This window comes from Coregonus clupeaformis, chromosome 30 (genome assembly GCF_020615455.1).
Source record: "Coregonus clupeaformis isolate EN_2021a chromosome 30, ASM2061545v1, whole genome shotgun sequence".
Classification (NCBI taxonomy): domain Eukaryota; kingdom Metazoa; phylum Chordata; class Actinopteri; order Salmoniformes; family Salmonidae; genus Coregonus; species Coregonus clupeaformis.
In genome coordinates this window covers 36,613,731-36,630,165 of record NC_059221.1, presented here as the reverse complement: position 1 = coordinate 36,630,165, position 16,435 = coordinate 36,613,731, and the positions used below count along the sequence as shown (strand labels likewise).

General features: G+C 47.0%; 1 protein-coding gene across 1 annotated transcript in view; it reads left to right on the top strand.

Moving 5' to 3' along the window:
• Positions 1-16,435, top strand: part of LOC121545321 (zinc finger and BTB domain-containing protein 46) — a 113,137-nt gene that overhangs the window by 21,140 nt on the left and 75,562 nt on the right. Inside the window, exons 2-3 of the mRNA XM_041855738.2 lie at positions 13,838-14,063; positions 14,326-15,160. Coding sequence (XP_041711672.1) covers positions 13,875-14,063; positions 14,326-15,160 — 1,024 coding nt within the window. The 5' untranslated portion in view covers positions 13,838-13,874. The remainder of the gene's footprint in view (positions 1-13,837; positions 14,064-14,325; positions 15,161-16,435) is intronic.

Below are 16,435 nucleotides of genomic sequence, written 5' to 3'. Positions count from 1 at the left end.
GTACAGTGGTGTACTGTACTGCCATTTAGCGTCTCGTATCCCCGTGTGTTGAGTGGTAGCTGTTTTGCTGTGACACACCTCACAGTGAGAGTTACAGGAAGGTGTTAAATCTCTATCACAAACACATACTCTGAGATACGGACACACATATACACAAACACATGGCGAGAGCTCAAGGACGGTGTTACATTTTAGTGGTGAGTCGTTCCCCAGGGAGTCATCGGTATCACCACTGTGCCATTTGATGCTGTTCAAACCATGACTGGCTCTTCTCTGTTCTGAGAGAAACAGGAGGACGACGAGGAAAGGGGGAGGAGAGTTAGAGGAGGAGACGTAGGGGAAGATGGAGAAGGATGATGACTAGATATCATGAGGAGAACAGGGAGGGATGGGAGTTTCCTTCATGGTTTAAACCAAGGCCTGTTGCCTCATTTCCTGTCAGCCAATGGGTCCCCATAGTGTGGGACCAGTGAAATACATGCTGTATGTGGTGGATTTCAGTTCCTTACAGTTGGCCAGACACTTCTTTTTTCCAGAGAACTGCAGGCTATTGTTAATACAACACATCTTTGTGACAGTTGGAAAGGCCCAAGGAGGATCAGGTTCAGATAGGATTTGAAAGGGGAGATTTTAAGAACTGCATGTACAGTATTTTGGTATTTTCTGTATTTCTAGAAAGCGGGTCTTTTATATGTACATTTGGTATCTTATTCAACTGTACTGAAATGCAGGTTAATATGCTACAACTATAGAGTTGATCATATACTTTTGAGTCAATTTTTACATGACCATAGCACTCTAAAACCACAGAATTTATGAGGTAATCCCTGAGACAAACCTTTTGACATCTGAGTGACAAGTCATCACACCGAGCTCCTCAGGGCCCCTGTTTGTTCAAGCGGCCAATCCCGGCTTTATTCTACCTAACGCCAACTCTTCTCAAACAATAGACTCACTGTTTAGTTATCTGTTCCCTGACCCTCACCTCCCCACCCTTCACTCCCCTGTCTGCCTCTCTGCCTCTGTCCATCCCTTCTTCCCTGTTCCTAAACCTCACTCCCTCCCTCCCTTGATCCATTCTCCTTCCCCTCCCTCCTCTTCCCCTCCCTCACCTCATTCCTCCATCTGATTCTCCGACAGAGGTAATGAGATGTTTCATTATTTGCATTTCACAGCTTTTAATAGTCTGACAATTTAGGCTAAGCCCCGGGTCGTCCGTGAGGGAGATACCAGGGGAACCAAGCCTGGCTGAGGGGCCTGGGAGAGACTAAATATCCCAGAAATGCTGCAGAGAGAGGGAGAGGGAGTATGAGAGAGGGACAGAGAGAAAGAGAGGAAGGTAGAGGGAGAGAGACCCTTATTGAATAAGGGGCACTGACAAAAATATGACATTTAGCAGACTCTCTTATCCAGAGTGACTTACAGGAGCAATTAGGGTTAAGTGCATTGCTCAAGGGCACATCAACTTTCACATAGTCAGTTTGGAGATTTGAACCAGCAACCTTTGGTTACTGGCCCAACACTCTTAACCACTAGGCTACCTGCCACCCCAACAGTGAATTTATAGGTTGTTAGATTCACAGAGATATCCAGGAGGAACCATGCTATATATCAGAGGGTCACACACTGTGATCAAACACACCATGCAGTCATTAACAGGGGGGAATATTTCATTCACAGGTTTCAAGTTTCAAGTTTTAATGTCACATGCACAAGTACAGTGAAATTCCTTTCTTGCAAACTCAAATTCATATTCCAGTACAGATACATATGTAGTATTAACACTATAACATTTTCAGCCTTAGTGAACACTGACAGCCAAAATATGGTTCTAAAAGAGGTTGTGTCCCCTGGACATTGGTAAAACAGACGGTGAGTCTGTATTGGTGCATTATTCATTATGTCTGTAACCATACAGTAGTTTTATCCATCAGCTATGGCTAAGCTAACTTAGCCTTTAGCTAACAACGTACGGACGCTGTTAACGAAACAAAGTTGGCACTGTAGCACCCTGAGCTAACGTCTGCCCCTGAGCAGGTCTCTGGTCAGGTCATAGAGCTTAGCTACTACCAAACCCTGGGTATTTTGGCTAGCTATAATGATATAACTGTCGTAGCCAGGGTACAGGCAGGGTACTGGGCAAGGTAAGTAGTGGAGGTGAGGTAAGCTCTATCTGGCACACATCCATCACCTAGTGGTACAATGTTCACGTGCAGTACACACTATGTTCTCTATCACACATCTGATTCAACTAGTCAACTACTCATCAAGTCATAATTGACTCTCTGTGGTCACTAAAGATCCCATTACACTTATCGTAAGAGTAAGGGTGTTAAACCCGGTGCACTGGCCCTCATAACATCATGGCCACCTAATCATCCCCAGCTTCCAATTGGCTCATTCATTCTCCCTCCACCCTGTAACTATTCTGCAGGTTGTTGCTGTAAATGAAATAGTGTTCTCGGTCAACCAGGTAAAATAAGGGATTCAAAAAAAATAAATGAATCATGTGAGTTTGTCCGGGGCTATAACAACAATGTGTGCTGTTGGGGGTACTGGAGGACTGGAGCTGGGAAACACTGCTCTATACCTCAACATCTACACACACAGATACAGGTACATATGACGTATGTCATACAGTGAGGGAAAAAAGTATTTGATCCCCTGCTGATTTTGTACGTTTGCCCACTAACAAAGAAAGGATCAGTCTATAGTTTTAATGGTAGGTTTATTTGAACAGTGAGAGACAGAATAACAAAAAAAAAAAAAAAAATCCAGAAAAACGCATGTCAAAAATGTTATAAATCGATTTGCATTTTAATGAGGGAAATAAGTATTTGACCCCCTCGAAATCAGAAAGATTTTTGGCTCCCAGGTGTCTTTTATACAGGTAACGAGCTGAGATTAGGAGCACACTCTTAAAGGGAGTGTTCCTAATCTCAGTTTGTTACCTGTATAAAAGACACCTGTCCACAGAAGCAATCAATCAATCAGATTCCAAACTCTCCACCATGGCCAAGACCAAAGAGCTCTCCAAGGATGTCAGGGCCAAGATTGTAGACCTACACAAGGCTGGAATGGGCTACAAGACCATCGCCAAGCAGCTTTGTGAGAAGGTGACAACAGTTGGTGCGATTATTCGCAAATGGAAGAAACACAAAATAACTGTCAAACTCCCTCGGCCTGGGGCTCCATGCAAGATCTCACCTCGTGGAGTTGCAATGATCATGAGAACGGTGAGGAATCAGCCCAGAACTACACGGGAGGATCTTGTTAACGATCTCAAGGCAGCTGGGACCATAGTCCCCAAGAAAAGAATTGGTAACACACTACGCCGTGAAGGACTGAAATCTTGCAGCGCCCGCAGGTTCCCCCTGCTCAAGAAAGCACATGTACAGGGCCGTCTGAAGTTTGCCAATGAACATCTGAATGATTCAGAGGAGAACTGGGTGAAAGTGTTGTGGTCAGATGAGACCAAAATCGAGCTCTTTGGCATCAACTCAACTCGCCGTGTTTGGAGGAGGAGGAATGCTGCCTATGACCCCAAGAACACCATCCTCACCGTCAAACATGGAGGTGGAAACATTATGCTTTGGGGGTGTTTTTCTGCTAAGGGGACAGGACAACTTCACCGCATCAAAGGGACGATGGACGGGGCCATGTACCGTCAAATCTTGGGTGAGAACCTCCTTCCCTCAGCAAGGGCATTGAAAATGGGTCGTGGATGGGTATTCCAGCATGACAATGACCCAAAACACACGGCCAAGGCAACAAAGGAGTGGCTCAAGAAGAAGCACATTAATGTCCTGGAGTGGCCTAGCCAGTCTCCAGACCTTAATCCCATAGAAAATCTGTGGAGGGTGCTGAAGGTTCGAGTTGCCAAACGTCAGCCTCGAAACCTTAATGACTTGGAGAAGATCTGCAAAGAGGAGTGGAACAAAATCCCTCCTGAGATGTGTGCAAACCTGGTGGCCAACTACAAGAAACGTCTGACCTCTGTGATTGCCAACAAGGGTTTTGCCACCAAGTACTAAGTCATGTTTTGCAGAGGGGTCAAATACTTATTTCCCTCATTAAAATGCGTTTTTCTGGATTTTTTTGTTGTTATTCTGTCTCTCACTGTTCAAATAAACCTACCATTAAAATTATAGACTGATCATGTCTTTGTCAGTGGGCAAACGTACAAAATCAGCAGGGGATCAAATACTTTTTTCCCTCACTGTACGTGCACACACTTGCACAGACAAACGCACACGGACACACACAGACACACTGACACACATGGACGCCTCTACACAAACACCTTCACCTATCCTCCTCACACCTTCCTTCCCTCGGCTTATCCCAGCTGATCCAAGTGGTGAACACTTTCACCTTGGAGTTGGGGAGTGGCCCAGGCTTTAGAAGAGAGATGGAGAGGGATTGGAGGAGAGGTGGAGAGGAGACTTTAAGACGCCTTGGATAAGCTGCTGGATCCGCTTTCTTCCACTTTTGTCACTCCATGGTAAAACTGTCCTCTCAGGTCCTGGGCTACCAGGACCAGAGCCAGAACTTTGGATCAAACATATGGACGGGGATGGGGTTAGAGGTAGGGACGGGGACAGGGACAGGGGACTGGTACAGGGGACAGGGGACAGGGGACAGGGGACAGGAATAGGGTAAGGGACAGGGAGAGGGACAGACAGACAAAGGGACATTGACATAGAGTGGGAGTGAGTACATACAGCCATGTACAAGTTGCCTGACATACAGTACTGACACCCAACACAAGAGAGAACACTACATCTATTCATTGTTTATGGATTAGTTTTGTTGTTTCTGTCGCCAAGCCTTCTGTGCCTCTCTTCCTGTGTGTGTGCATGTGTGTATGTTTCTACTGTGTGTGTGTGTGTATGTGTGCGTTATTTTAGTCTGTGACTGTTTAGTTGACGGGCTGCCACCCCATCGCAGAGCCAGAGCAGCTCTGTAGGATTGGGGATTAACTCCAGGATAATGGCCTTTCTGTAGGATTGGGGATTAACCCCAGGATAATGGCCTTGATGCCCAGTTGACTGGAAAGAAAGCTGTTTAAAAAATATTGTCTGCCTCTGAGTCAAACTGACGGAGGCACGACTTAGAGGCTCTCTCTGTCTCCCCCCCTCGCTCTCTTTTTACCTCTCTCTCTACCTCTCTCTCTTTCTACCTCTCTCTGTCTCCCTTTCTCTCTTTCTACCTCTCTCTTTGACTCCCTCTCTCTCTGTCTCCCTCTCTCTCTGTCTCCCTCTCTCTTTCTACCTCTGTCTTTGACTCCCTCTCTCTCTGACTCCCTCTCTCTCTGTCTCCCTCTCTCTCTGTCTCCCTCTCTCTCTTTCTACCTCTTTCTCACTCTGTCCCTTCATCTGTCTCTTCATTTCTCTTTCTCTACGTCTCTCGCTGTCTCTGTCTCTATATCTCTAATTCCTCCCTCGCTCTCCCTCTCCCTCTTTCTTTGTCTCTCCATCTCTCTGCCTCTCCTCTCCCCTCATATCTACTTCCTCTCAGGTCAAGATGTTGTCTTTGCCCAGAGCGACAGAAAAAAAATGAAGAGAAAGGGAGTGAAAGGAAGGAGCACATTCCCTCTCTCCATCACCCGTCTCCTTAGTTGTCTGGTTTGGACCTAAAGTACCTGGGTTGTGATGTGATGAGGATAGTTGGGGTGTGTGAACGGTACTGTATGTGTGTGTTGTGATTGGTTGTTGGTGTGTGTGTGTCTGTGTGCTGGGTGTGTGTGCAGGGAAGCGGTAGTGTGTGAGTATGTGTGTGTGTGTGTGTGTGTGTGTGTGTGTGTGTGTGTGTGTGTGTGTGTGTGTGTGTGTGTGTGTGTGTGTGGCTTGAGGATGGTAGTCACTTCTGATTTGGGCTCTGTAAGGGTGACAGGGACTTAAAGCTCTGGTGGCATGCTTTACTGAGAGCCCCTGAGTGCTTTGTATCTCTCTCCTTCTCTCTCTCTGTCCCTCTCTCTCTTTCTCTCCCACACTTTTACACACACACACACACACACACACAAACTCACACACACACTGTCACTACATGGTGTAGGGGACACAAAATGATTAAAAGACCCCCATCCCACACACACAACCACACACACACAAACCCCATTAGTCTGTCTCCTGAAGATTTCTCTCTTTTTTCTCTAAAGAAAAGAAAGGAGTTCACTTTAGTTTGCTATTCGATGTCCCTGTGAAAGAAAGCAGTCAGGCGCTTTAGTGTTGAAGAATGACAGATTCTGCGGCCTTGTCTGTCCATCACTACTTTAGATGAGTCACACGCTTCTCTCTCTCTCTCTCTCTCTCTCTCCTCTCTCTCTCGCTCTCTCTCTCTCTCTTGCTCTCTCTCTCTCTCTCTGTCTCTCTGTCTCTCTCTTTCTCTCGCTCTCTCCCCCCCCTCTCTCTCTACATAAAGCAGTTTATTTTTTATGTGATTCAACTTGTGTTATTTCACCAGGCAGATTGATTGAGAAACACTTTCTTTAGTTCTCTAAGACGACCTGGTTCAGCTCTGTTGTATTCTCAGGAGAAGTCAAGGACTATGTAAACTGAAGTGTATCGCACCCGGATTAAGGCTGTAATGCTATATAAAACAAAGCAGAACTTTCCTACCTAACTTTCACTGCATATAAATCCAATTCATTATTTGTGTATTCCGAGAGAGGCTGAATACTTTTCTCTTCTGCTCATTCCCCTTGGTTGGACGATTGTTTGGTAGCAGCAGTAGTCCTTTGCAATGGACTGTACTATTCTCAATATTCTCTTAATGGTTCACATTAATTACAGCTACTTAATGGAACTCAGAGGGGTTAAGGGGGTATAATGGTTTGTAAGAGGTTAACCTGGGGGGATCAGGGAGAGTTGAAGGGAGATATGAGGGCCAACAGGGGGCAAGTAGAGGGCCTATGGAGGGGGGGTCCAAATTCGGGGGGGCTAAAAAGCAGCTAATTAGGCAAATTCTCCGCCTCCCTCTCTCTCTTTCTCTCTCTCAATTCAATTCAAAGGGCTTTATTGGCATGGGAAACATATGTTTACATTGCCAAAGCAAGTGAAATAGATAATAAACAAAAGTGAAATAAGCAATTAAACAGTAAACATTACACTCACAAATGTTCCAAAGGAATAGAGACATTTCAATTGTCATATTACGCCTATATACATTGTTGTAACGATGTGCAAATAGTTAAAATACAATGGTGTTTGTTCTTCACTGGTTGCCCTTTTCTTGTGGCAACAGGTCACAAATCGTGCACACTGTAGTATTTCACCCAATAGATACGGGAGTTTATCAAAATTGGATTTGTTTTCGAAATCTTTTTGGGTCTGTGTAATCTGAGGGAAATATGTGTCTTTAATATGGTCATACATTTGACAGGAGGTTAGGAAGTGCAGCTCAATTTCCACCTTATTTTGTGGGCAGTGTGCACTTCTCTTGAGAGCCAGGTCTGCGTACGGCGGGCTCTCTAAATAGCAAGGCTATGCTCACTGTACATAGTCAAAGCTTTCCTTAATTTTGGGTCAGTCGCAGTGGTCAGGTATTCTGCCGCTGTGTACTCTCTGTTTAGGGCCAAATAGCATTCTAGTTTGCTCTGTTTTTTTGTTAATTCTTTCCAATTATGTTTTTGTTTTCTCATGATTTGGTTGGGTCTAATTGTGTTGCTGTCCTGGGGCTCTGTGGGGTCTGTTTGTGTTTGTGAACAGAGCCCCAGGACCAGCTTGCTTAGGGGACTCTTCGCCAAGTTCATCTCTCTGTAGGTGATGGCTTTGTTATGGAAGGTTTGGGAATCGCTTCCTTTTAAGTGGTTATAGAATTTATCGTCTCTTTTCTGGATTTTTATCATTAGCGGGTATCGGCCTAATTCTGCTCTCCATGCATTATTTGGTGTTTTACGTTGTACACAGAGGATATTTTTGCAGAATTCTGCATGCAGAGTCTCAATTTGATATTTGTCCCATTTTGTGAATTCTTGGTTGGTGAGCGGACCCCAGACCTCACAACCATAAAGGGCAATGGGTTCTATAACTGATTAAAGTATTTTTAGCCAGATCCTAATTGGTATGTCAAATATGATGTTCCTTTTGATTGCATAGAAGGCCCTTCTTGCCTTGTCTCTCAGATCGTTCACAGCTTTGTGGAACTTACCTGTGGCACTAATGTTTAGGCTGAGTTATGTACAGTTTTTTGTGTGCTCTAGGGCAACGGTGTCTAGATGAAATTTGTATTTGTAGTCCTGGCTTTTTTGGAACACCATTATTTTTGTCTTACTGAGATTTACTGTCAGGGCCCAGCTCTGACAGAATCTGTGCAGAAGATCTAGGTGCTGCTGTAGGCCCTCCTTGGTTGGGGACAGAAGCACCAGATCACCAGCAAACAGTAGACATTTGACTTCAGATTCTAGTAGGGTGAGGCCGGGTGCTGCAGACTGTTCTAGTGCCCTCACAAATTCGTTGATATATATGTTGAAGAGGGTGGGGCTCAAGCGGCATCCCTGTCTCACCCCACGGCCCTGTGAAAAGTAATGTGTGTGTTTTTTGCCCATTTTAACCGCACACTTGTTGTTTGTGTACATGGATTTCATAATGTCATGTTTTTACCCCAACACCGCTTTCCATCAATTTATATAGCAGACCCTCAAGAATGAGAAGACTTTGCCTTTGTTTTGGTTTGTTTGTTTGTCAATTAGGGTGTGCAGGGTGAATATGTTGTCTGTCGTACAGTAATTTGGTTAAAGCCAATTTGACATTTGCTCAGTACATTGTTTTCATTGAGGAAATGTACAGGTCCCGTGTAGCTCAGTTGGTAGAGCATGGCGTTTGCAATGCCAGGGTTGTGGGTTCGTTTCACACGGGGGACCAGTATGAAATTAAAAAAGGTATGCACGCACTAACTGTAAGTCGCTCTGGATAAGAGTGTCTGCTAAAATGTAAAATGACTAAAAAGTCTGCTGTTAATGATAATGCAGGGGATTTTCCCAAGGTTGCTGTTGACACATGGCCCTCTGTAGTTATTGGGATCAAATATGTCTCCACTTTTGTGGATTGGGGTGATCAGTCCGTGGTTCCAGATATTGGGGAAGATGCCAGAGCTAAGGATGATGTTAAAGAGTTTAAGTATAGCCAATTGGAATTTGTGGTCTATATATTTTATAATTTCATTTAGGATACCATCAACACCACAGGCCTTTTTGAGTTGGAGGGTTTGTATTTTCTCCTGTAGTTCATTCAATGTACTGTCTCTCTCTCTCTCTGCCAAACTCTCTCTCGGTCGCTCTCTGTTTTCTTACTGAAGCGCTAAATCTGATTAGTGTTCCTTCTATCTCGATCTTGATCTCCCTACTTCTCTCTCTCTCGGCAAGATGTTGTTTTATCCTCCAGCCACTCATTGTTTTCTTTCAATTTGAAGCGTAATTTAACATGTCGCTGTAACCCCCCCACACTCCCCCACCCCTATCTCCATCATGTTGTTGTGTGTGATTGCGTTATACTCCTTATAATCACCCAACTAAATGTTAGTCTACTTTATAAACATGATGAAAACTGTGTGCACCATCATTAGAAAATCCATGGTCTTTATCTCTATTGAACTACATTTTTACATTTTACATTTGAGTAATTTAGCAGACACTCTTATCCAGAGTGACTTACAGTTAGTGCATTCATCTTAAGATAGCTAGGTGGGACAACTACATAATATCACAATCATTGTTAGTACACTTTTCCTCAATAAAGTAGCTATCAGCAATGTCAGAGCTGGGGGTGGGGGGTGCTTTGTTGAAGCACCTTTGGCAGCTATTACAGCCTCAAGTCTTTTTTGGGTATGACGCTACAAGCTTGGAACACCAGTATTTTGGGAGTCTCTCCCATTCTTCTCTGCAGATCCACTCAAGCTCTGTCTGGTTGGATGGGGAGCGTCGTTGCACAGCTATTTTCAGGTCTCTCCAGAGATGTTCGATCGGGTTCAAGTCCGGGCTCTGGCTGGGCCACTCAAGGACATTCAGAGACTTGTCTCTCTGTACTTTGCTACGTTCATCTTTCCCTCTATCCTGACTAGTCTCCCAGTCCCTACCGCTGAAAAACATCCCCACAGCATGATGTTGTCATTACCATGCTTCACCGTAGGGATGGTGCCAGGTTTCCTCCAGACGTGACGCTTGGCATTCATCAGACCACATAATCTTGTTTCTCATGGTCTGAGAGTCCTTTGGGTGCCTTTTGGCAAACTCCAAGCGGGCTGTCATGTTTCTTTTACTGAGGAGTGGCTTCCGTCTGGCCACTCTACCATAAAGGCCTGATTGGTGGAGTACTGCAGAGATGGTTGTCCTTCTGGAAGGTTCTCCCATCTCCACAGAGGAACTCTGGAGCTCTGTCAGAGTGACCATCGGGTTCTTGGTCACCTCCCTGACCAAGGCCCTTCACCCCTGATTGCTCTTCCATTTAAGTATGATGGAGGCCACTGTGTTCTTGGGGACCTTCAATGCTGCAGACATTTTTTGGTACCATTCCCCAGATCTGTGCCTCGACACAATCCTGTCTCGGAGCTCTACGGACAATTCCTTCGACCTCATGGCTTGGTTTTTGCTCTGACATTCACGGTCAACTGTGGGAACTTATATAGACAGGTGTGTGCCTTTCCAAATCATGTCCAATCAATTGAATTTATTACAGGTGGACACCAATGAAGTTGTAGAATCATCTCAAGGATGATCAATGGAAACAGGTACCTGAGCTCAATTTCGAGTCTCATAGCAAAGGGTCTGAATACTTATGTAAATAAGGTATTGCTATGTTTTTTATTTGATTGGCCAGTCCTATATGCAGCTTGATATAATGCTAGAAAGCTTTGGTGAAAGGAGGAGAGGAAGAGATGGAGGAGAGGATTAGAGGAGGAAGGATGAAGGGAGTAATTGTGTCCTTAAAAGCCATGGGCTTTGTGTTGGGAGGTGAGAGGTGAGGTCTTTCAACGCCTCCATCAGCCCGAGGGAGGTTAGACGCCACATAGATTTTTGACAAGTGAATGAGAGAAGAATAAACTAGCCTACGTCAAAACATGATTTTAGACGGACTGAGGGACAATGTCATTTTACATTGAAGCAAGTTTCTTCTCAGCCAATGAGATTTTCAATTGAAGCAAGTTTTTCCTCACATTAAGCAAGTTTTTCCTCAGCCAATGTGATTTTACATAGAAGCAAGTTTCTCCTCAGCCAATGTGATTTTTAATTGAAACAAATTTCTCCTCAGCCAATGTGATTTTACATTGAAGCAAGTTTCTCCTCAGCCAATGTGATTTTAGTTTGAAGCAAGTTTCTCCTCAGCCAATGTGGTTTTTACATTGAAGCAAGTTTCTCCTCAGCCAATGTGATTTTTACATTGAAGCAAGTTTATCCGCAGCCAATGTGATTTCGGGTGGAAAGAAGTACATGAAGAAGTACAAACTTTTTGACATGCCAAACCAAACTAAAAACCCTGCTTAAAAGGCAGTTGTGTGTGTGAGGCAACAGTCAGTTGGAAGACATCCAGAACCGTTTTAGACGGTTTAGAGAGAGAAATCCACTTCATTGCTTGTCACCGTCAATCAGCCCAACCCCCATCCCCCCTAACACACACACACACACACAGGCTTGTCACTCAGTTACGGCCTGTGTTCGTCGACTAGAGGTGTGTCTGAGTGGACATAGGAGACACACAGGATTGATGTGATCTTACAAGCCATCAGGTTGAGCACAGCTTTCTCAAACATGACCTGAAGTGTGCCGGCCCCGAGCAAATGCTGCTGTCACCTCGGCCAACCACGGCTGTCGTCTCCCTCAACAGCCAATGAGGGCTGACAGCCGCGGCGTTTCCAAAACAAATCAGCGCTGCGTTTGGTAACACTCCGCGTCCCGCCGATTCAGCCCTCACCAAGACGACAGCAGGAGTTGAAAACGCTAATGCTCTGACTAATGCACAGTGTGTGTGTGTATGTGTGTGTGTGTGTGTGTTGACCTGTGTGTTGTGTTGGCATGTGTGTTGGCATGTGTGTCTGCGAGTGCAGTTTACTTAGCTGTTTTCTTTCAATTTGAAGCGTAATTTAACATGTCTATCACTGTAACCCCCCTCCACACACACATACACACTCCCCCACCCCTATCTCCAGCATGTTGTTGTGTGTGATTGGGTTATACTCCCTATAATCTAAACCACTTAACTTATCACCCAACAAAATGTTAGTCTTATGTTTTGAGGGGAGCCTTTGTCTCTCGTGTGTGTGTGTGTATGTCACTCTTCATTAACCAGTTCGCACTGTCTGTAAGTGCGTCGGCATGGCAATGCACTCCCTTTGTTCTCTTCAAACCTCTCCTCCCCTCCCACTCTCCTCTCTCTCCTCCCCTCCCTCTCTCCTCTCTCTCCTCCCCTCCCTCTCTCCTCTCTCTCCTCCCCTCCCTCTCTCCTCTCTCTCCTCCCCTCACTCTCTCCTCTCTCCTCCCCTCCCTCCCTCTCTCCTCTCTCTCCTCCTCTCCCTCTCTCCTCTCTCTCCCTCCTCTCTCTCTCCTCCCTCCCTCTCTCTTCTCTCTCCTCCCCTCCCTCTCTCCTCTCTCTCCTCCCCTCCCTCTCTCCTCTCTCTCCTCCCCTCCCTCTCTCCTCTCTCCTCCCCTCCCTCTCTCCTCTCTCTCCTCCCTCTCCCTCTCTCCTCTCTCTCCTCCCCTCCCTCTCTCCTCTCTCTCCTCCTCTCCCTCTCTCCTCTCTCTCCTCCCCTCTCTCTCTCCTCCCTCCCTCTCTCTTCTCTCTCCTCCCCTCCCTCTCTCCTCTCTCTCCTCCCCTCCCTCTCTCCTCTCTCTCCTCCCCTCCCTCTCTCCTCTCTCCTCTCTCCTCCCCTCCCTCTCTCCTCTCTCCTCTCCTCTCCCTCTCTCCTCTCTCTCCTCCCCTCCCTCTCTCCTCTCTCTCCTCCCCTCCCTCTCTTCTCTCTCTCCCTCCCTCTTTCTCTCTCCTCTCTCTCCCTCCCTCCTCCTTTCTCTCTCTCCTGTGTGTTCCGTCTGTCTTTAACCAGTGAATAGTCAAAGGGAACAGAGGGCTCTATCGGCTTCTCATCTAATCTTTACCTATTGATTACCACCCTAGTAGGAAGGTCTTCCATACACATAATGAGGTATTTCCTAGTAACAAAGGGCATTAACTGAATGAAATGCTATACAGCACATATACTGTAAAGCAATTTAGCTTAGACTTTTCCTGAAGAGTTGTGTGTAATCACTGTAGGTCAGTTAGTGGGGTGATGGGATGGAAAGAAGCCCCATGGTGGACCTACTTTAGCCTGTTCACCCCATAGAGAAACCAGGACTGGGGTGCTCACACACTCACTCACACACACTCACACACACACACACACACACACACACACACACACACACACACACACACACACAAACACAGCCTTTTTTTAAATCGTTTTTCTATTGATGTTGTTGTTTGTACATCAGGAGCATTATTGTAATAAACAGTATTTATCATGGTCCACTGCTTAAGGGGAAGATACAGAACTAGTTGTCAGAGCTTTATTTTCACTAGCTGATGTTGGGGTATTTTGTGTTGCTTTGAATCTGGTATTTCGAGGCAATTTGGGGCATTTTTTATGCTTTGGGAATATTAGTAATAATTATGAATTGGTGATCAGCATTGCTCATCTCATACTCCCAAGCTCTGTCAATGTGCTACTGTAACATGCTGGGAAACTGTACTGGATTGTGGACTGGTTTGTCATAACCTCCCTCCTTCCCATTCTCCCTCCCAGTCAGCTAACCCAATGAAACATTAACACTAATCTCTCTCTCCCTCCTTCCCTCTCACTCCCTCAGACTGTATCCAGGAGAGGCTTACAAGTCAGCTAACCCAATGAACAGCAACAGGAAAGAGGACATGGAGATCTCGTCCCACTACCGGCAGCTCCTGCGGGAGCTCAACGAGCAGCGGCAGCATGGCATCCTGTGTGACGCCTGTGTCATCGTGGAGGGGAAGATCTTCAAGGCCCACAAGAACGTACTCCTGGGCTCCTCGCGCTACTTCAAGACCCTCTACTGCCAGGTGGGTGTGGGGGAGGGGAATACACAGGTCTGGGGAGAGGTTTGTGTACATTGGTGCTGGAGGACTGGACGTTGGCCTAAATCCCAGATCACATCTTAGTGCTGCTGTCCCCTTTGCTTGCTCTATAGGGGCTTAATTGATGATTGGTTGATTTAATAATTGATTACCCTCATTCAATTTAAAGCACTTTTGAGTTTGTGAAGAACACTATATACAGTAAGGATACAGTAAGTCATTAATACCATTATTATTCATCATTCAGGTGAAGAAAGGGGCGGAGCCACACCACCAAACAACCGTCACTCACCTGGACATCGTCACAGCGACAGGCTTCAAAGCCATCCTGGACTTCATGTACTCTGCCCACCTGGCGCTGACCAGTAAAAATGTAATTGAGGTGATGTCAGCTGCCAGCTACCTACAGATGACAGACATCGTCCAGGCCTGCCACGGCTTTATCAAGGCTGCGCTGGACATCAGTATCCGCTCCGAGCTGGCCGACGAACTGGCCGACTTCGAGATGGGGGCTGCCGCGGCAGCTGGGATATGTGGAGGAGGTATAGGGGGAGAAAGAGGAGGGGTGGCGTCAGAAGCCCTGGCGTCCATCATATCAGGAGGAAGCTCCTCGCCATGGCTGGGGAGGCGTACGAGCCCAGCCAACTCCTCTGGTGACTCAGCCATCGCCAGCTGCCACGAGGGTAGTGGCAGTACGTACGGTAAAGAGGACCAGGAGACACCCAAGAGCCATGAGAGCCAGGAGGACGGTGGCCACGACTCCCAGCCCGCCTGGCCACACGACTACCGCCCCGTCACTGTCAAAGAAGAACAAGTCTCACCCTCCTCCACTTCTCTCCCCCAGGAGAGGCTCAGAGTGGGTGCAGGGGCACAGGGGGAGCAGGGGGGAGGAGGGTTGGGGGGAGGAGGTGAAGGGGCGTGGCAGCCCTCTGGGTCGGGGAGGAGGAAGAACAGGAAGAACAAGGACACAGTCAGACATATTACCCAGCAGACCGAGCTGGACAGAGACAGCAGGCCGGGCTCTCCGCTGCCCCCCATGATGGGCGTGACGCGTTGGAGCTGCAATGGACAGGACATCCCAGGTAAGAGACATTTACCCTGGGTTCCTGGGTACAGGAGAAGGGAGGGCAGCATGTGCTATGCTTTGGTTGTATCTACTTAACACATATTTGGTAACATTATTATTTTATATCATTTGGAAAGGTAAAAGCACATTTCCATATTTGGACAGTACATATTCATTGTCTTAAATAACAAACCTCTTCCCAGTATATGTGTGTGTGTGTGTGTGGATAGGTAGATCATTAAGTGGTTATAAAGTGAGGGGAAGCTAATCCTGGGTGCATTAAGGGAGTTGGCTGTGAAATGGGCACACGCATGGTAGCAGCTAAAGAAAACAGGATAATTGCATTGACCCGGGTCTGCGCACGGATTATCAACGCGTCCTCACCATCTAGACTCCTCCCCCTCTCTCTGGGGTTTAGGGAAGGACCTCTCTGAAGAGGACGAAAGGAGTGGGCGGGAGAGAGATGATGAGAGGGGGAGAGAGGAAGAGAAGAAAGACAGGGGGAGGAGTAGGGAGAGAGAAGGCGAGGGAGGAGAGAAAGGAGAGAGGGAGGAGAGAAGGAGGAGAGAAAGAGGAGAGAGGGAGGAGAGAAGGAGGCGAGAGTGAGGAGAGAAGGAGGAGAGAGGGAGGAGAGAGGGAGGAGAGAGGAAGGAGAGAAGGAGGAGAGAGGGAGGAGAGAAGGAGGAGAGAGGGAGGAGAGAAGGAGGAGAGAGGGAGGAGAGAAGGAGTAGAGAGGGAGGAGAGAAGGAGGAGAGAGGGAGGAGAGAGGGAGGAGAAAGGAAGGAGATAAAGTGGAGAGAGGAGAGAGAGAGGAGAGAGGGAGGAGAGAGGGAGGAGAGAGGGAGGAGAGAAGGGAAAGATTGATGGACAAGGCATTATTGTAGACGGGGGAGGGAGGAGGTGAGCGAGAGGATAGAGGAAGGAGGGAGAGTGGGGTGAGGTGGAGAAGGGATTGAGAGAGAGGGAGGGAGGAGGGAGAGTGGGGTGAGGTGGAGAAGGGATTGAGAGAGAGGGAGGAGAAAGGGAGGAGGGAGAGTGGGGTGAGGTGGAGAAGGGATTGAGAGAGAGGGAGGAGGGAGAGTGAGGTGAGGTGGAGAAGGGATTGAGAGAGTGGGAGGAGAGAGGAAGGAGGGAGAGTGGGGTGAGGTGGAGAAGGGATTGAGAGAGAGGGAGGGAAGGAAGGAGGAGGGAGAGTGGGGTGAGGTGGAGAAGGGATTGAGAGGGAGGGAGGGAGGAGGGAGAGTGGGGTGAGGTGGAGAAGGGATAGAGACAGTGGGAGGAGAGAGGAAGG